The sequence below is a fragment of the Micromys minutus genome (assembly GCF_963924665.1).
Source record: "Micromys minutus genome assembly, chromosome: 8".
In the NCBI taxonomy this organism is placed as follows: Eukaryota; Metazoa; Chordata; class Mammalia; order Rodentia; family Muridae; genus Micromys; species Micromys minutus.
The window spans coordinates 19,719,497-19,740,127 of record NC_137977.1 but is presented as its reverse complement, the minus strand read 5'-3'; the positions used below and the strand labels follow the sequence as shown (position 1 = coordinate 19,740,127).

Genomic DNA, 20,631 nt, shown 5'->3' with positions numbered 1-20,631 from the left:
TGTACCTGTGCGTGCAAATGTGTGTGCAGGTGTGTGCACGTGTGTTAAGACCTGAGGTCAATCTCAGGTCAAACATTAATTACTCCCCGTCTTACTTTTTTGACTCAGGGCTTCTCTCTGAACATGGGACTCACCATCTTGGCTAAATTAATCAGTGACCTCTAAGGGACCTGTCTGTCTCTGTCTCCCCAGTCTCAGGCTGTAGACACATGTCACCAAGCTAGGCTTTACATGGGTGTGAGGGGTCAACCTCAAGTTTGTATGCCATCTCCCCAGCCCATACAATTAGCCCATGCCACAAACTTGTCACAGAGGTTGACTGCCACTCAAGAACCTCCAAGCCAGGAGGGTCCCCTGCTACCCCCTTGTTGTCAGGAAATATGCCAATGAGCATGACTGTCTTCTTGCCTTAGGTCTTATCTTCCTAGCTTAGCCCAGTGCTAGAGGCCCAAGCAAGCTTTCTGTTGCTACCCGCTAACCTGCTGACTGTACCTCCACTGGACCATGGATACCCATCATTGAGAAGTAGCTCGGGGTCTATTATTGAATATGTGAGTGAGGGAGTGAGGTAGAAGACATCGTCTCTTTGCGACAACAGGGCCAAGCAGAAGCTGGGGTCAGTGTCTGAGACCAAGTCCTCCTACCGCACAACAGGCAGCACATGTGAGCTGTGGCCCCCAACCTTCATTTCTGTGATTCTCCTATTCACCGAGGCAACTGTGCTCTGACCTTACACAGTACACAACAGACAAGGGCACAGGTTCCTGGCTTAGTCACCTGCGGTAGCCAGCTCTCTCTGCCTGTGTCTGTCACAGTCGTGGCCTTATTTCCCATGGCTCCATTCTAAAGTTTACAGCTCCTCCTTAGAGTTAATACAGCACTCAACCAATACCAAAGAATTATGCTTCAAAGTCATACGAGATATGGTGGTTCTCACACCACAGTTCAGGGGTCTAAGGCAGGAGGATCATGAGTTTGAACCAGCCTTATCTAAACAGGGAGACCCTGCATCAAAATCCAGGGGCTAGAAAGATAGTTCAGTTAATGAATGACCTGGGGTTTGTAAACATGAAGTCCTGTGTTCAATTCCCAGAATCCAAACGTCAAACAAAGTTGGACATGGGCCATTCAGATGGCTCAGCAGGTAAGGGGGCTGCCACAGGGTCTTAGGCCCTGAGCTCCATCCCTGGGGACCCAAATGTGAAAGGAGAAAACTAAGTCTTATCATCTGTCCTCTGGTTTTAATCACAGGCCATGGCATACTTATGCCCACATAGATTAGTAATCAGAATAAGTTGCTTTTAAAAGCTGAGCCAGGTGATATACCTTTTTAACTTTGATGTTGGGGAAAGGAGACACATGGACTCCTGGGGTTCACTACAGGCCAGTAAAAAACCCTGTCTCAAAAAAAATCAGTCAAAAAAAGGGTGATGGTAGACAGTATTTAAAATGACATCTGAGGTTGACCTCTGGACTCTACACTGCATAAACACATGATCTCTCTCTCTCTCTCTCTCTCTCTCTCTCTCTCTCTCACACACACACACACACACACACACACACACACACACAGCTCCCTAAAATCTACTGTAGAATTGTGAAATTATCAATGTTCTTGAAGCCATCATGGTAACAGAAAGCCTGTGGTGAGCTTGAGCTGACACTGTAACTCAAGGCCCAGCTTGTGCAAGGCCCTCACTCAATTCAATTCTTAGCACCAGAAAAATGAAGAAAGGATGTGAACCCAAGAATGCTCTGGACAGGGCAGTCAATTTCATGTCCAGCAGTGTGAGCCAGCAGCAAGTGCTTCTAACCACCGAGCCATCTTTCCAGTCTAAATATTTCTACTAGTTTGAAATTTATTTTTATTTTAACTCATGTATGTTTGTGAGTGTATGTCATGTGTATGCATGTTCATGGAAGACAGAAGGTGGCAGAGCCCTTGGAGCCTGACTATAAGTGGTTGTAAACCCCAAGCATGATACAAGGAACAAAACCCAGGTCCCCTGGAAGAGCAGCAAGTGCTCTTAATAACTGAGCCATCTTCCCAGCCGCACCCCTTGTTTTGAGCAACAGGGTGTCCCACAGGCTTGGAACTTGCTGCTTTGGCTACGATAGCTGACTGAGAGCCAAGGGCCTGCCTGTCTCTAACTCCCCGGGGCTGAGAGCATAGGCAGATGCTACCACACCCATTTTTTCACATGAGTTTTGGGGTTCAAACGTTGACCTTCTTACTTCCATGGAAAACATGAGTTACACACAAGTTACACAAACACACTCCAGCTACGTAGTCTATTTTATCCTAACATGTCTTTATAAAATGAATTATGAAATAAGATCTTTTTATGAGCTTCCTCACCACCTAGACAACCTATCTGGGTTTCCTGCTTTCTGTACATATTTGTATACCCAACACACTCATACACACATGCACACACACACATACACACACACAAACACACACATGCATGCTTGCACATACACAAAGATAAAGGTAATGTTGAAGGTAAGAATTCTGTCAAAATGCAGCAGGCAAACAGCAGAACAAATACACATAGCCCTGTGTCTGTGAAAACATGTGCTGGGGTTAGAGCCAAGCTCTGCCACTTGCTAGAGTTTGCCCCGGGGAGGGGTGACTTCACTTCTCTTATCTTTGGCTTCTTCAGCTGTCGAAGGCAGTGAAATTCCCAGCTGCATGATGCTATGAGAGAAGGCAAGGATACCATTGGACAGCACGTCTTCTCCAGATGTTAACCACACATAATTGTCAATGCTTTGTATTATTTCTAAGGGGCAGGGTCTCACGTGACTCGAGCTGGCTTCATTCTCACTATGTAGCCAAAGATGACCTTGAACTTTTCATCTCCCAGCCTCTGCTTCCCAAGTGTTGAGAGTACAGGTCTGAGCACCACACTGTTTATGCCACACTGAGGATGGAGCCCAGGGCTTTGCAAGTGAGCTCGACAAACACGGTAACAACTGAGTTTACCCCGACCATAATTTCAAACATTTTTAACTGAGAATTTTAAGTCTTTGGAAATGAAGAACACTGATTCGGCCTGCATTGTACGGCTGCTCTATTAGTGATATTAGATGAACTTCCACGAGTCACGGACAACACCCAACACATCCACCAGCAGGAGCAAGCCTTGGTCAGGGAGCCACTGAGGCCTTCCTGCTGGCCATCCTCTGCTGAGAGGCCCTCCCAGGCAAGAGCCAGGCATGCTGGGCTGAGCTACAACCCCACAGCACAGACAGCACCCCCATTATAAGGCGCCTGCAGCTGTGCAGGGCTCTACATAAAGGCCATGATTTATTCCATACACCCAAACGGGGCCTAATTATACAGGACAGGACACAAGGACCCTACAGCAAGTGTCTGAAAGAATCCCCTCTCATCGAGCCCAAGACTCCTCAGCTCCAACCCTGGCATGCATAACAACACCCCCCTCCCGCCCCCTGCCACCAGCCCAGTAAGCTTGGGATCCTGGCCCGTTGCCATGGTAGCTGACCCCTCCCTATCCCCCACTCGTAGAAAATCGTCCCCTTCTGAAATGTCCTGTTGTGTCTGTCAACTGTCGCCCAAGACCCCCACCCGGCCCAGCCCTTGCCCACTCCCAGGTTCCCGGGACAGTCACACACTTGGCCTCTGTAATGCTCAGTGGTCTGGCTGGGGGATGGGGGTATGCACAATCTGAGGACACACTGGAATATTCAGTATGTGCTCCGTGGAAGCAGACCCAGCTGGAGGAGCAGCCTACCCCACAAAGGACCCCTCAGGAATGAAGCAGCTTTTCAGGTTCAGAGGAGCTGCGGACTCTCCTGCCCTCCTTAAATAGCCAAGTCTTCTTCCTGCAGCTACAAGGAGTCCACCTGGAGGACCACCCACGGCCGGCTCACAGCGTACCTGCTTCCCCCGGCCTCCTTCCTGGGTCAGCTGCAAGAGGTAAGGGGCAGTGGGAGGGGGCTAGTGAGGGGCAGAGAGACTGCGTACAGTAGTCACACAGGGTCCGGAGCTGTTTAATAATTTCCACAATTCTGAAGTTCTTACTTGTTAGAATGATTATTATATATATTTTTAAAGCCATGGCTTCATTAGCCTAGGCTAGCCATGAACTCTCTTTATAATTGAGAATGAGCCTCACCTCCTGACCCTCCTGCTGTAAGTGTTGGATTACAGGCACTTGCCATCATACCCAGTCTATGTGCTGGGGACCAAACCCAGGGCCTCATGCACACTAGGTAAGCACTCTATCACCCAAGATGTATCCCTGACCCCAATGCTCACATTTTGAGCAAGGGGTTGTGTGTTTTTCACTTTACTCTGAGCCCCTAAGGTGGAAATGCCCCACAAAGGACAACAGGTAACTCCAGTGTATGTTGTGTGAGCCACACTCCCAGCTCTGGCCACAGTGCCTCCCTTGGCCCCCAAGGTGAGACTGTCCTGAAACATGCAGGACTCTCTGACACCCCATCTTGAGCTATGGGACACCTTGGCTGGGAAGGGACTCCCTGCTGGTCTGAAGCCCTGGCAAAGGTTTCCTAAAGCTAGCTCTCACCCAGAAGAGCTGGTCACAATGGAGTAAAAATCTCTAGAGGCCCTAGGTCTCTCAGGTCGTATGGCAGGAGGCATGCCCAGTATAACCGTGATAGAGCTCTGCTGCTGACAGGCTCCGGGATACATTGCTCATTGCAGACCAGGTTAGCAAGTGGGGGAGGTCCTAGGACTCAGAGAGAGCGGCCAACACTAACGGAATGGTGGGTGCCAACCATGAGGCTCTTAGCAACAGCTCCCACTTAACTCGCCTATGGGGGTCGGTTTACGAGAGCCCCATGATGCTACCTCTGCCTTGGGGTGGGATTAGAAAAAGGAAACAATAGCCCTCACAAGCCCAGACAATCAAACTTGCTCCCCTTTCCTTCCACTGCTAACTCCACCCTCCGGGGCTGAGAGGGAGTAACAAGGCACAGGGCAGAAAGGTTCTGGTTTGACAGCAATTACCTGAGGCCCTCCTCACTCAAGGGGAAAAGCAGGCCTCAGTTGGATTTGGCCTGTGATTGAAGTTCAAAGTGCTTCCGAGGCTCAGCCAAGTCTAATAGACACAGAAAATTCACCAGACACAGGAGAGTTTCCCTTGGTAGCTCATCAGCTATGCCAAACTTAAAGTAGCTATGTTCCTCCCAAGGTAGTGGCAGGAGACTCTGAGGGCATCAGAGGTCCTGCCTCTGACTTTGGGGGTGCATCCTGAGGTCCTGTAAACTGTTTCTACATTCCCTAGAGTTCTGCCTTTAGCCGCAAGATGAATAGTCTGGAGGCAGCCCTCCCAAGTCTGACTGACAACTCCTCCCTGGCTTACTCTGAGCAATGTGGAAAAGAGACCCCCCTGGAGAACATGCTCTTCGCCTGCTTCTACCTTCTGGACTTCATCCTAGCTTTCGTGGGCAACGCTCTGGCCCTGTGGCTTTTCATATGGGACCACAAGTCAGGCACTCCGGCCAATGTGTTCCTGATGCACCTGGCTGTGGCGGACTTGTCCTGTGTGCTGGTCCTGCCTACCCGGTTGGTTTATCACTTCTCTGGGAACCACTGGCCATTTGGGGAAATCCCATGCCGACTCACTGGCTTCCTCTTCTACCTGAATATGTATGCCAGCATCTACTTCCTCACCTGCATCAGCGCTGACCGGTTCCTGGCCATTGTGCATCCCGTCAAGTCCCTCAAACTTCGAAGACCTCTCTATGCCCACCTGGCCTGTGCCTTCCTGTGGATTGTGGTGGCTGTGGCTATGGCCCCACTGCTAGTCAGCCCACAGACTGTGCAGACCAACCACACAGTTGTCTGCCTGCAACTGTACCGGGAGAAGGCCTCCCATCATGCCCTAGCATCCCTGGCTGTGGCTTTTACCTTCCCATTCATCACCACGGTCACCTGCTACCTGCTGATCATTCGCAGCCTGCGCCAGGGTCCCCGTATAGAGAAGCACCTCAAGAATAAAGCCGTCCGCATGATTGCAATGGTTCTGGCCATCTTCCTGATTTGTTTTGTGCCCTACCACATCCACCGTTCGGTCTATGTGCTCCACTACCGTGGAGGTGGGACATCGTGCACTACTCAGCGTGCCCTGGCCCTGGGGAACCGGATCACCTCCTGCCTCACTAGCCTCAATGGGGCCCTGGACCCTGTCATGTACTTCTTTGTGGCTGAGAAGTTCCGTCATGCTCTGTGCAACTTGCTCTGCAGCAAACGGCTCACGGGCCCACCTCCCAGTTTTGAAGGGAAAACCAACGAGAGCTCCCTGAGTGCCCGATCCGAGCTGTGAGCCTCAGGGAGGTCCTGTCACCAGGCCAGCTGTAGACTGTTGCAGGAAGACCAGCCATGAACTGGGGTACGGGTTGCCCGAGCCAGCTAAAGAAGTCTGCCTTCCCTCACTACTTCCTGAGCAAACAAACAGAAATATCGGGAGCTCTCACCCTGCTTCATGGCCTCAACTCCAAGACCATCCAGTCTGAGCAAATCCATCAAGAGGGAGGACTAACTACAGGAATGCCCTGCCCACCCCTCCACAGGACTGGGTTGGCCTGGCTTATGTTCAGCTCCCAGACACTCAGTGACTTCACTGGTGCTAAATAGGGAAGAGAGCCACAGGGACATTTCTGGAACAATGGGAACTTTCTTCTCTACTAAACTTCTAGCTTCTTTCATACTACAGATGCCCACAGAAACAAAGCCCTACAGAATAACCCAGAAAGCAAGTTGCCCAAGGCCCAGGAGAAGAGGCAACACAAATGTCAATGGAACTACATGGATGTTTAATATTTCCTTTGAAGTGTATGGTATATCGAATATTGCTTAAGGTGCCTTTGCCCCAGGATCTCTGAGTTAGGGGACACAGACTGTAATGACAGCCATATGTGAGTTTATTTCAGACTGGTTGCTTGTGAACCCAGCAAATATAGTTCTGGACTCTGCCCCTCCTGCTGACAGAGGGGCAAAGACCCAGACAGGAAGGACAGTCTTACGAGAAGCTGGAAGGTCTCTGAAAGTCGGCACACCATGTCCACACACCTGCCTTGAGCCTGACCGTGCTCAGAGCTTCTCAGTAGACTGTGTTCTAGTCAGGCATACGGCACAGATAAACAGCCATTAGAGCCCAAGGCAGGCAGAGAGCCCGATGTGTGAACTTGTCTCCAGCCCCACTCAGAGGGGCGCCCTGAGCCCTACTCCTTCCCAAGAGGCTTCTGCTCCCCTGGCTACCTGGCTCAGAGCTATTGGACTTGTCAGCATATGGCCACCACTCTAATGTGTCCCTTTTTGTATTTGTTTGTAATACTCTTGAATATAATTGAGTCTTAAGATGAAAGAAATTATCGTGCTGGTCCAACATGACACATGATGTCTTCCCCCCCTGAAATTCTTGTCCCGTCCATCCACAAATGACTGAGCAGGGCAACACCTCCCTTGTGGTTCTGTGGCCCTGTGTGGCATGTCGCCCAGGCAGATCCGAAGCTGTGCATCACAGAGTACTGAGTGCTGTTCTAGGATAAGGGGGCTCTCAAACTTATCTCTCCAGCCGCACCCTGCCTATCACTAGAGAGCCCCTAAGATGACCTTGATGCTCAGCGCTGCTTCTGTCCAGTGTCGGTCTGTCCACCCCCACAGCCCCTCACCAAGACAACCTGCTGAATACAAAACTGTGCCAGCCAGGACCAGCAGGAGGACATGTGCTTCTTCAATGGAATAGCAAAAGGACAAGATCACCACAGGCTGTAACAGGAGGGACAAAGGGGGCAAAGAACCAGACAGGAAGGACAGATTCATGGTGGAGGGTCTCTGGAAGTCAGCACTGTCTTTCCTGGCACAGGGGATGCAGAAATAGACTTGGGTCAGAGGAGGAAAAATTTGCAGCTCTGTTTGGGACCTGCTGCGTTAGAATATCAAATGGAGATGCTGCACCCTGGTAGAACTGAGCAGAGGAGAGAACTGGAGGAGATCCCTGGATTGCCCATTTGTACCATTGAAAGACCCAAGACTTTCTCTTCAAAGGCAGACATGGACACGGGCCCAAAGAACATCCCTGTGCAGAGGGAGAGACTGAGGTAAACCAGCACAACACAGAAATCTTACTGGGAGAGGGTGTGCTTCATCCAAGGGAGAGCACTGGGGGAGGGGGAGCAGGGGAGGACCTGGTGTTACCCAGGCTTGGCTTCAGTCCAGAGATGGGCAGCTATGCTGGGGAGGGCTTCAGGGCATAAAGGCTTCACTGGGTACTCCCCCAAAGCTTTCCCAAGCAGGAGACAGGTGGGCTCATTGCTGCTGGAAGGGTTAGAGCCCACAGTGAAGGGGGTGGGGTGAGAAGAAAAAGTAAGGCCTCCTGCAAGGGGAACTACCAGAGTAGCAGTGATGTTTACAGTCCTGAATTTGGAATAAATTGGGCAACCTGGTTAAGGGGTATCCCTCCAATATCCTCCAGCTGTGTGAACGCAGCGAGGAGGGCAGACAGATGGGGAAAGCGTGGTGCAGTAGCAGCAGGTGGGGTGTCAGGGGTAATTGGGATCTGCCAACTTCAAACTCCTCATCCATCTATAGCCACTCAAGGCCCTTCGATACTGCTGTCACAAAGGACCACCCCTTGTCCAGAGGGACCTCTGTCTGTCCTTACTTTTCTGCCTTCATCCTTATGGGGGTGGGGGTGCTGTGTTCTCCACCTAGCAGGGATAGCACAAGGCCCACAGATCAGTAGAGGACACCACAGAGCCCACGAGGCAGGACCAAGACACTTAGAGTGGGGACAAGAGATCCTCCTCTCTGCCCATGACAGCAGCTGGCTCACCTGCCTGCATTCTTCACAAACCCCAGGTCAGCCAGCTCCACGTCACACAGCTCACAGCGGAAGCAGCCCGGATGCCAGTTGGCGTTCATGGCCTTGATCACACGGCCAATGACAAACTCACCTGGAAGAGAGACCTCAGCTGTCAGGGCACATTCCCCATCCTTCAGGACCTCCAAAGTCCCATGTACCCAGTGTTCCTCCCGGTTCAGCCTGTCCAAGCACCCCTCTTTTAGATGCTCAGGAAGACAGGATGAGGTCATCAGGAAAAGTCCCCAGGCTAAGGAATGCCAGCACCACCTGTTACCCCACTTGTCCCCTTCCCGCTTGTTAAGTACAGTCACCAGCTCGTACCACAGAATCCGCAGCATGGAGCAAACAGCATTTGGAAGTCGTGTTCGCAGTACTTCCGGCCCTCGAACTACAAAAAAGACACAGGCGAGTCATTCGGCATCTCTGCGAGCCTTTGCCCCCTCATAAATAGCAGGAGTCTGGGGGCCTGAGAAGGGAGGCTTCTAAAGCTAGCTGGAGCAGGGGTCCAGCCCATGCAAAGTTTACAGAGTGCAAAGTGGGGGCTTCACAGAGATACTGAGGGTCCGAGGCCAGCTCCCGGGGACTCTGCTGTCTGCTGAGGGAGAGGGGACCTGTGGGCTCTGACAGCAGGCCAAGCTGAGGAAGGAGCCGGTGCTGGGGAGGGATGGGCCAAAGCTTGAGCTACATGAGCTACTTTGTTCTCCATGTCTGAGCCACTCAGTTCCTCCAGAGACTACAAAAGATGGAAGCCAGAAGAGAGAGTTCCCCAGGGGGTGTCTGGGGAACTGGGGTGACAAAGAAAAGCAGTGCTTCATCAGTTGGCCACTGGCCTCATTGTCCCAAGTACAGCAAAGCTTGCCTTGCCTTTCTCTCCCTTAACAATGTGTTTTCTTAAGAAAGATCTGGGGCTGGGGATGTGGCTAAGATGCATAAAGGTCTTTGTTTGGTCCACAGGACTGTGTGCCGGCCAGTGCATATCTGTAATCTCAGCACTTGGGGGGTGGGGGCAGGACACACCAGAAGTTCAAAGCCATCTTTGATAAGTTCCTTTCCCTAAAGCCATATGAAGCTCTCCACTGTGAGCCAGAGGAGGAGGCAGCAGTATCTCCCGAACACCTACTGTGATAGGCTCCCTCACAGAGCTCTGCCCAAGCCCCTGATGCCTCTCCAGCCTGGAAAGTGACCGGAAGTCACATCTGACCACATATCCTCATCAGTCAACCAATGCTGCCAACAAGAGAGAGCCCAGCCCCCTCTAGCTCTGGTTCCCCTCCACTGCAGCCCAGCCAGTGACAGCCAGTGTTTAACCAGCTCAACACTAGAGGAGGAGGCAACCGCTGGGGGACATAACAGAGGCATTGCCTCTGGGTCTTCCAGATGCTGTGCTGTAAATCTTTCTTCCAGACTGATGTCAGATGCATAAACGAGAGAGCCTAACAAATAACGGGAAGTCGGGTGTCTTATATACTTGTCATCATTTTTAATAAAGTACTATATCTGTGTATACTGATATGGATTACTATGTGCCTCTCTCTCTCTCTCTCTCTCTCTCTCTCTCTCTCTCTCTCTCTCTCTCTGTGTGTGTGTGTGTGTGTGTGTGTGTCCTCCTTTTTGAGACAGGGTCTCTCACCAGCCTGTGGCTCACCAAATAGGCTATCTGACTGGCCCGTGAGCCTCAGGGATCCACCTGTCTCTGTTTTCCCAGTGCTGGGGCTATGGTACAAGCCACCATGCCTGATTTTTGACATTACTTCCGGGGACTAAACTCAAGAGCTCATGGTTGCAAGACAAGCACCCTGATGACTGGGCCATTTCCTCAGCCTTCCATGAGTGACTTCTTAACAACAGCTGTGTTTGAGGAGGAAGGGTTTAACAGCTTGCTCTTGTGAGCTGCTGTGGGAAATACAAGGCCCTTTACTTCTATCTGAGTTATGGCAGTGCCTGATGACCCCACTCCTGGTCCCACCTGCTATCCCACCTGCTATCCCACCTGCTATCCCAGCTTCTATCCCACCTGCTATTCCACCTGCTATCCCACCTGCTATCCCAGCTTCTATCCCAGCTTCTATCCCACCTGCTATTCCAGCTTCTATCCTACCTGCTATTCCACCTGCTATCCCACCTGCTATCCCACCTGCTATCCCACCTGCTATCCCACCTGCTATCCCAGCTTCTATCCCACCTGGCTGTCAGTCTCTGTGTGGCACAATGACCAGACCCCCCCCCCTTCCATTTTGTTTGCTTTTTGAGACAGTATCACTGTGTAGCCTCCTACTATCTGGTGTTACAGACACACGTCAAACACCTTGAGTCAGTGGGGTCCTTTTCATATGTTGGACAATGCTGGGACCCCTCTGTCCCAACCCTAGCTGCCCCAATCTCTTACAGAAAAGAAGATCAGGGCCCCAAAGGTGAGCCAACAAGGTAGAAAGGTGGAGAGAGAGTCTTTGCTTTCCACCATTCTCCCGCCCGTTCCTCTGCTTCTACTTCTACCCCACCAGTCTCGCCAGACACCCACATGTTCCCGCCTCAGTCTTTACATATGCTGTGCCCTCTGCCAAGAGATTTTCCTGAAGAGGAGTGTGTGTGTGTGTGTGTGTGTGTGTGTGTGAATGCACACATGTGTGTCTACATGTCTTGCATATCTGTGTTTGTGTGTCTCTATGTATCTGTGGATGTTTATGCATGTAAGTGCATGTATGTGTGTGTCTCTGTGGGAGTGTCTGCATGCATGCATGTGTGTGTATGTGTGTACCACCCAAGACCTCCTCACCTCATAGAAGAGCCCCTCGGGAAATGGCCGGAAGCACTGTGCACACACAAAGCAGTGCTCATGGTAGAGTTCCCCATTGCTGTTGACGATGCGCTCTGTGGGGGCAAACCGGGCTTGGCAGCGCTGGCACACGGCATCGGCCAGACATTCGGACATGTTGCTAGAGGGGTAGGAGAAGGAGAAGGTCAGCACCGGGCAGCAGGCTGGCAGAGCAGAACTAGGGACACATTCCTGCTTCAAAGGCTCCGGTGACCCAACCTTTAAGGGCGACAAACATGGCACTTACTTAAAACATAAAATTTTGCACATGTACATATATATGTATGTGTGACCGCAAGTCAGAAAGCCATTGTTTCTCAGGTACCATCTACTTTTTTAATTTAATTTTTTTAACTATTCACTTTACCTCTCATTTGCTTCCCCCTCCCAGTCTCTCCCTCCCACAATCCTTCCCCCACCCCCATCACCTTCTTCTCTGAGCAGCTGGGGGTCCCTCCAGGTACCCTCCCCCCACCCTGGCACATCAAGACTCTGTGAGGCTAAGCACTTCCTCTCCCACTGAGGCCAGACAAGGGGGTCCAGCTAGAAGAACACAGCCCACTTAGAATCAATGGGTTTGGGGAAAGCACCGGCTCCAATTGTTTGGGACCCACATGAAGACCAAGCTGCACATCGGCTACTTGTGTGAAGGGAGACCTGGATCCATGTGTGTTCTCTGGTCGGTGGTTCAGACTCTGAGAGCTCCAAGCAAGCGCCGGTCCCTGACATTATTAACGATACTCTCTTATGCTTGCCGACAGGAGCATGTTGTCCTCGGAAGATACAGACAACCACAGCCAAAGAGTGGGTGGAGCTTGGGGGCTCTTATGAAAGAATGGGAGGAAGGATTTCGGGTTCCAAAGAGGATAGGAACTCCACAGGAAGACCAACAGAGTCAACTAACCTGGACCATCCACGTTGTTTAGTGGCAGCATCTCTCACTGACCTGGAAATCACCAAGAATGCTAAGCTGGCTGACTAACAGCCTGTGTGCCCCTCCCCACAGTGCTGGGGGTATAAGCACGTGTCTCATGTCTTCGTACTTGGCTGTTCCACCATAACCTCCCTGCCATGAAGACAAGTCTAAAGGCACGTACTGGTTTTTGTTTTTTTGTCAATTTAACACAAACTAGAAACACCTGGGAAGAGGGAATCTCAGCTGAGGAGTTGCATCTGTCAAACTGGCCGGCGAGCAGCTTTCCCCTGTGGTTCCTGCCTCGGCTCCTGCTTGAGTTCCAGTTCCATCCCTCAAAGATAGACTGATCCTGTGTGGAAGCCAAAGAAACCCTTTTTCCCTCAAGTTGCTTCCGGTCAGTGTGGTCTATCACAGCAACAGAAAGCAAATTATGGCTGTGAGCCAAGCAAAGCCTCTCTTAAGCAGTATTTCTGTCATGGTGACAATACCTAGCCCAAGCATCAAAGACATGTGAACTTTTCTTCCCTCGTCTGTAAAATGGGTCCAACATCAGCTGTCTCTGAAAGGCAGTGTCTGCAGAAGTGTCTCTGTTGTATTCAAGCTGCTTCCCTTGGGCATTTGCTGTGTCTGCACTATTTCCAACACTAGCCAGGTTTGGGGGTAAAGAGAGCCCCTTCCATAGCAAGCACAGCCTCTAAGTTTCCAGCAGAAGTTTCCTCCAGTCAGCAGCGTCTACCCCTGGGATGATTTGGCCTGTCTCCCTGATCACATCAGCCACAGAGGTCACCAGGCTGCACATGATAAGTAGGTTTTGACACAAAGACAGCCCTATTTCTCACAATGTAAATGCCAGGAAATTATCATTCCGCCTTGGACAAGGAGCTGAGGATGTGGCTCTGTGAGGCAGGAATGGCAGGGCTGCTTCTGTGTTATCACCGGGGGCCATCCTGCTGCAGAGACATCTCCTGTAGGAGGACCTAACTGAGGACTGCCCGAGAGAACAAGGATTGTTGGTGCGAATAATGTCAGTCAATCAGGAGCTGCTGTTTAGAAAAGATGCCTTCTTGGAACCAGTAGGGGTGTGGGTGGAGAGTACTGAGGGAACTTGCAGCATCGCTCAGATGAGCTCACTGCAGTATCCCACCTGCTCCCGGAGTCTGTTTGACGCTGCACCAATTCGCCCCCCCAACCCTGCAGGTCCTCCTAAAGGAACGCTGGTGTCACAAGCAGTCCTCAATTGGGTCCTCCTGCAGATGTTTCTGCAGTGGCTCAGTCCCCAGTGTTTACATAGAGGCAGCCCCGCCTTTCCTGCTACGACCTTTTCCAGGGCTCAGTCCTCCAGCTCCGCCATCCCACTTCCCTGTGATTGGTAGGAAGTTCAGAGGAACCTGAGTGAGGTGAACTATCTTTGCCTCTCTTGTTATCAGGTCCTTTGCCTGCTCACCTGTGACTGTGGCTCCCTGGTCCTCTTCCTCCACTCTTTCTCCATCTCCTCCTTTGGGTCCATTTGTTTCTTAATGCCAGTGTCCCTGTGCCCACAGCCCCGTAGATCTCTCTCCCTAGCTTTCTACAGTCTCTTCCAGACAGATGGCCCTGAGGCACCTGTCTAGGAGCTATGTCCTCTGTTCTCCTAAAATACTCCCAGAATCCTCCTCACCCAGGTTAACCCTCTGAGCTACTATGGGGACCATCCCAAACTCTGCTGTTGCTAATTGTCTTCTCTACCCTGACAAGTTCCTAGGAATCCAACAGTTACAGCTTTAGTCTGTCTAACCTGTGCTGAAACAACAACCATGGTTTAATTAGTAATGCCTTTGACCAGTGGAACCCAGGTTTAAGCCTCCATAAAGTGACAATAAAATTGCCCATTCTGTAGCCGAGGATGTGGTTCAGTCGGTAGAGTGCTTATCTAACATCCTCCAAGTCCTGGGTTCAGCCCTCAGCATGACATATATCCTAGTCTGTAATCCCACTATTTGGAAGGTGGAGGCTGGATCAAAAGTCCCAAATCATCCTTGGCTACATTGTGAGCCAAGGCTAGCCTGGAACACATGAGACTGTCTCATAAAAACAAAATAATCTCAATTGGAAAGTCACCGAAGGGATGGTCTGTAAACTGGTCTCAGATGACTTAACCTATCTAAGCTATAGACGACATCAAACTCAACTCCCAACAAGTGGCGCCAGCTCCCTTGACCCTGTCTCCAACCCAGCCCAGTTCCTGTGCCTTGGGTGGCCAGCCTCTCCAAAGGACGAGGAGGGGTTTCCGAAGCAAGTACTGCAGGCAAGAACAAGTTTTTCCGGCCATTGTTGTCTGTAACCCCACCCAGCCTCTCCCCATTTACCTGAACTCACGGTAATCCCAGCTTGGTTGGAAGCGGGGCTCTGCAGGTACAGCCCCCACCCAGCTAGCCTGGCCATTAGCCCAGGCCAGGCTGTCAGCCACCTCCTCCCCAACCCTACTCCCACCCCTCCACCTCCCCCCAACAGGGCATAACAATGGGAGCCTCCTCTGTATAGACAGGAGCTCAAGTTATGAATCGCTAAAGGGCAGTAGGGTCAAATCTGAAATAGAAAGGATATTGTTCCTGCTTCGAGCACAGCCAGCTCCCAGAAAGCTGGGGGAAGGGGAGGGGCTGGGCAGATCCCAAAACAGGGCAGGGTTCAGTCTGCCCCTGACTGACAATAGGGAACCTGAGCTCTTGGGCACACTGCGATGGGGAGTGGGGAGGACAAGCCCTTTAAGAATCCTTGGACCAGTTTAAGAAACTTCCCGATAAGTAGGATATGGTGGCATATGCCTTTAATCCTAGCACATGAGAGGCTGAGACAGGAGGATTCCTGTGAGTTCAATCAAGACCACCATATCTACATCATGAGTTTCAGACCACCAGGGCCACAAAATGAGACTGTGTCTAAAAGTTGAAGAAGAAGGGGAAGAGGAGAAGGAGGCAGAGAGAAGAGGAAGAGGAGGAGAAGGGAGAGGAGGAGAAGAGAAAAAGAGGAGGGGGAAGAGGAGGAAGAGAAGAAAGAGGAAGAGAAGGAGGAGGAGGAGGAGGAGGAGGAGGAGGAGGAGGAGGAGGAAGAAGAAGAAGAAGAAGAAGAAGAAGATGATGATGATGATGATGATGATGAAGGGGAAGAGGAAGGAGAAGGAGAGGAGAAAGAGAAACAACTGCAGGCCCCACACTTGTCCACAGGCCACCTTGCTTTCTTCTCTGGGAGCTTGCAGCATGAATACCAACTTCAAGCCCAAATCCTGGGCTCTTGTCCTCTAAGATCTTGGCCAACCAAGAGCTAAGGGCCCATACTTAAGAACGGCTCAGTTGGTGAAGCGCTTGACTTGCTAGTGCCGGGACCTGCGTCCTGTGTTCTGACCCCCAACACCAGTGTAAAAAGTCAAGCGCAGGGGTCCACAACTTGGAACCCCACATTGCTGACATAGTGGTGGTGCGGAGAAGGGGTGGAGAGCAAAGCAAAAGAAGACAGATCTCTGGAAGCTCCCTGGCCAACTGTCCTGGACAACATGGTGAACTTCTAGACAAATAAGAGATTCTGCCTTAAATACATAAATAACAGGAAGGCACCTGAGGAATACCATCAAAGGTTGCCTCTGGTTGCCATACCTGCTCCACGCGGTCACCCACATATTCAACTGCCCACAAGTGCACACACACAAAACAGCCAAGCATTCCAAACGAAGCCCTGAAGTCACAGTATGGAATTCTTAGCTGTCCCTGTGAGCCTTCCTGATAAGACCCTAAATAACCAGTCACCATCGTTCCTGACAACCAACGATCAACCACTGTGCGGGGCCAGCCTTTGGCATTCAGGTGCCAGGAACACACTTCAGCAAATCCAGAGACAGAACGGTACACATTAGCAAGCCTTGCCCAGAATATAATTTGCAAGTACAGCCAATTCCAAAGTTGCCCAACAATGATTGATTCAACAAATATTTTTTAAAGGGCATTTAGAGGCTGAGTCCAGAAAAGACAAAAGTTTCCAAATGCCTACATACCCACTCTTTGACATACAGAAGCTTAGGCAGAGTTTTCTCAACCAGCTTGAGTGTATGCCTCTAAAGTACCTCAGCCTCTCCCTTATGGAAACCATAAATGCTAGAACCAGGACTCTCAGACATTGTTTTAAGGACATGGGAATATGGGGGCTCACAGTTATAACTAACCCCAGCACTCCAGAGGTGGGAACAAGCAGATCAGAAGTTCAAGGTTGTTATCTTGAACTACAAACTAAATTGGCCAGCCTGACTTTAACATTTATTTATTTATTAACTTATTTGCTTTTGTGCACATTCGCAAGTGTGTGTGTGTGTGTGTGTGTGTGTGTGTGTGTGTGTGTGTATGAATGAGAGAGAGAGAGAGAGAGAGAGAGAATAGGCATGCAACTGAGGACTATCGGTGTGAGGGTGGAGCACCTGAGAAGCAGCCCCTCTAGACTGTCTACGTTGGGACAATCTACCTCTTTCCTGTAATGGTATTTGCATGCTCCCTGCAGTTTCGCAATAAAACATACAAGCAAAGCATTCCAAAGAAGAACAGCCTTAGGGAGAAATCCTAAGGTAGCCATCTTCCTCTGTGTGGTATGGGGTGGTGTGTCTCCTTGATAAATGGAGTCATACATGCAAGTATGGGGACCCCCCCCAACTCAAGCAGCTGATACATTAGAAAACGGACCTTGAACCCTGCAAGTACTATGTGGGACAGAGTCCTAACAGGCTGTGCTAGCCGCTACATGGCCTTTTTTGTAGATGATAAAGTATGTGATGAGGCACGTGATCTTCCCAGCAAAACCAAACTTGCCACACATAAGGGAGGAATCACAGTGGGGAAAAGGGGTGCAGAAACCCTCTGCAGTAGCTACTAATGGGGAAAGTGGGAAGGTGAGGATAAGATTAGGGTGCCAGCCAATCATTCTTACAGCTTGCAGAATGCACATATGGCAAAGTGTAAATTATGTCTATGCTAAGGAGCTCTTCCAGGAATCCAAAAGCCTGGAACCCTTGAGGGGTTATGAGAACACGAGAGAAACTATAGAAGAGATCCTTGTTTAAGCTTTAATAGAGAATTGAAAATGTATGGTTCAGGATGCAGATGGGGACATTAATAAAGGCCCAGTACAGGAAACTGTGATAACCAGGGAATACTCTGAACTGCATGAATTGGGGAAGCCTTTTAAATAACCCATGAGAGAGTCTGTCACTGCAGGACTCGTGAGGCTGCAGGACATAGGGGTGGGCTTAATCTAGACACTATGAAAGCAAAGAAACTGAATAATAGAATCCCCCATTCCCCTTTGAGACAAAGAGGCAATTAGTCACTTGACTGGAAGAGAGAGAGAACAGACATTATGGAGAAAAGGGCACAGAAGAGATTCGGTATTTGATGAGAGGATCCAAGTAAAACTGTTCATCAGAGAGAGTTACGAAGTTCATTCAGAGCTGTTAAAGGTTTGAGCGGCTTTTCTGACCCCGTGGTGGGACTGTAGGAGAGTCTCTGTCCGTCTGAATGAGTTAGATGGGTGTGTGCATCAAGTTCAGCAAATGTTAAGCAATCCAAGGGGGTTAAGACAAGGGAGAAGCAGAAAAATGGGTCTGTTTTGCCACTCAGAGGTAAATATGGCAAGATCTGTGTTGAAGCTCCTGGGGGCATGGATGTAGCAAATGGGTCTCTGGAGAGATTTTTTTTTCAAACAGGACCAACGAACGACAGCAGTGACAGAACAGTGCCGGTGAAACAAGTCAGCCTGTCCGAAGTATGAGTGGTTACGTCTGAGAGCACACTGCCAGTAGAAAGGTCACAGCCACAGCACTAGCCCAGAGCCGGCCAGAACCAGGCAGCTTGTGACGGGATAGAGCATGGCCCCAATCTCCCTTGGATCTGAGCTGAGCAAGACAGTGCAAAGGGTGAGACCAGTGGGAACGAGGCGTCCCAGAGTGACCCCATGACAGCAGCAGCATACTAAGATGAGGCGGTGAAGTGGCTCTTGGGAAATAGCTGTGGATTATGGTACGTCCTGTCTACCCCACCTCCAAGAGGCCCTGACCCTGCCTCCCAACCCCATCTTCTCCTGTCTCCCTGGCTGCTGGCTTCCTGGTTGTCTTCCCTGTCTCCTTGCAGCCCTTTCTCTGCACAGTGCCAATGGGTGCATTTACAAAGGATGCTATTCCAGGTCCTCTCTGACGACTGCCCAAAGCCCTCTCTTCTGCTCTTGCCTGTCATTGTCCGGGGGAGTGGTGACAAGGAGGGTCCTGAGAGGTGTGAGCAGAGAAGGTGTATCTGAGACACAGACACAGTATGTCTCCAAGCAGCGTGAAGGACTAGTAGGGGGCGCAGGATCCAGGCATGAAGCAACGGACACCGTGTATGAAGCTAAAGAGCCTCCATAGCTCCTGGGACAAGAAGAGATCACCCTCTCCAAAGTCTGAGTAAGCTCTGTTCCTCCCAGATCAGCCTGCCTAGGATCTGTGTGTGCGCAAGGAAGGGAAGCCAAGCCTGGAACCTGTGGTGGACAGTGGTATCTCGCAGATGCTTAACAAAACATGAGCTAGGAAATGCTTGAAGAACTGAGGAGCGTCACCAAAATGCTCAAAGATGGCATCTCTGACAAGGGGCACTGTGGCCGTGTCCTGCGTTGCTGTGGCTTCCATGTCTAGGGGTTTCTCTGTCTTCTGGGATGAGCAATTGTACCCAGAGCAGAAAAGAGCTCCTTGTCCCCGTGTGACCCCATGGCCAGCAGATCTTCTGAGCTCATCTTCCGCCACCAAAAACCTTCCTGAATTTTCTCCTTGCTAACTGCCCATGACAGACCAGTCCAGATAAGGCCGAGGGACCTCAGTTTAACAGGAGTCTCGTGTCTACTCTGCTGGACCCACTTTCAGCTTAAGATATAGCTGGGTGCCTGACTCTGTGGCTGCTTTTCTTTCAAAGCTGAGGACTGTGGGTAGAGGGAGCCAACAGGGACTTTGGGGTGGGAAGCCAAGGTGACAGAAGGGACCACGGCAGTCTGTGGGAAGACCCCTACCACCTTCCTGGGGTGGGACAGGTCCTTGCATTACACTGCACACAGAAGCAGACTGTGAACAGTCTTCCCGCTGAGGGAACACTCAGACCTCAGGCTGGGGAGGAAGCACGGGAAAGCAGGAGGGAAGGGCGGGTCTCACACTGTGACAGGGTACATAGTGTTTCCGAATCCAGGGCTACCCAAGGACTCACAGCCACACCTTAGTCGTGGTAAGCAGCAGTGTGTCCCTGAGGCAGTGTACTATTTTGTGCCTCAAGGGATCTTCAGGCCATTACCCCACAACCGCTGGGTGTTGCCCTGACTCCCAGGACCCAGGACCCTTTCCCTAAGAACATTGCAGAAGGGACAGGGCTTCTCAGGAGCGCCAGTGTAGCAAGACACAGAGAAATCGTTTCTGCCAGCTCTTAGAAGAGGTTCCCGAACTCCAGGACCACCCTTTCCAGCCCAGCTTTGAGTCACACACTTGTACCCAGTCATGTTCCAGAAGTAACTGCAGAGGCCAAAACTGGCTGGACTCATACGGACTTGTGGCCCAGTTCTGGAACTTGAATTGTCTTGATCCTGTACAAAGAGACCTGAGATCCCTACCCGGGGCAGGCTGGAGGGATAGTCTCTGCTCCTCGCCCAGCCTCTACACTTAGGGTTTAGAGACAGTTCCCCGCAGGTACCTAGACATCCTTTACCCCTGGTTTACAGTGAAGGCAATTAGAGTGATTGTTACCCGGGATCACACACGGGCTGCCAGGAAAGTCCTGTGCTCTCCAGCTACATTTTAAGGCTTCAATTGGCTGGTGACCTCAGACAAGTCCCTGGTCTGGGTGAGGGGGATCGCTGGCCCTAGAACTACACCTGCCAGTGCCCACACAGGATCTCAAGGAAAAGAATGGAACCCCCTGCCCGACCCTCTCATTCCCAGAGGGAATTTGCAGCGTGGGAGCAATGGGGCCGCGGGACTTCCCGCCATGATCCGCTGTCCCGCATCTGTCCGGGACCACGTC

At 50.9% G+C, this 20,631-nt stretch overlaps 2 protein-coding genes across 4 annotated transcripts in view; one reads left to right on the top strand and one right to left on the bottom strand.

Moving 5' to 3' along the window:
• The window catches only part of LIMS2 (LIM zinc finger domain containing 2), a 33,460-nt gene that overhangs the window by 5,289 nt on the left and 7,540 nt on the right, over window positions 1-20,631 (bottom strand). For 2 of the 3 annotated variants that reach the window (XM_080920442.1, XM_080920441.1), the window contains exons 2-4: window positions 11,635-11,794; window positions 9,183-9,249; window positions 8,832-8,952 (exon numbers count right to left, since the gene is read on the bottom strand). In XM_080920442.1, coding sequence (XP_080776568.1) covers window positions 8,832-8,952; window positions 9,183-9,249; window positions 11,635-11,790 — 344 coding nt within the window. In that variant the 5' untranslated portion in view covers window positions 11,791-11,794. Of the gene's footprint in view, window positions 1-8,831; window positions 8,953-9,182; window positions 9,250-11,634; window positions 11,795-12,812; window positions 12,939-20,631 lie in introns of all 3 variants that reach the window. The other variant, XM_080920440.1, reaches the window with a different exon arrangement.
• Window positions 5,301-6,320, top strand: GPR17 (G protein-coupled receptor 17; the record flags this gene model as incomplete). Its single annotated transcript, XM_080920163.1, has 1 exon — window positions 5,301-6,320. One exon carries the CDS (start codon window positions 5,301-5,303, stop codon window positions 6,318-6,320), a length of 1,020 nt encoding a protein of 339 aa, XP_080776289.1.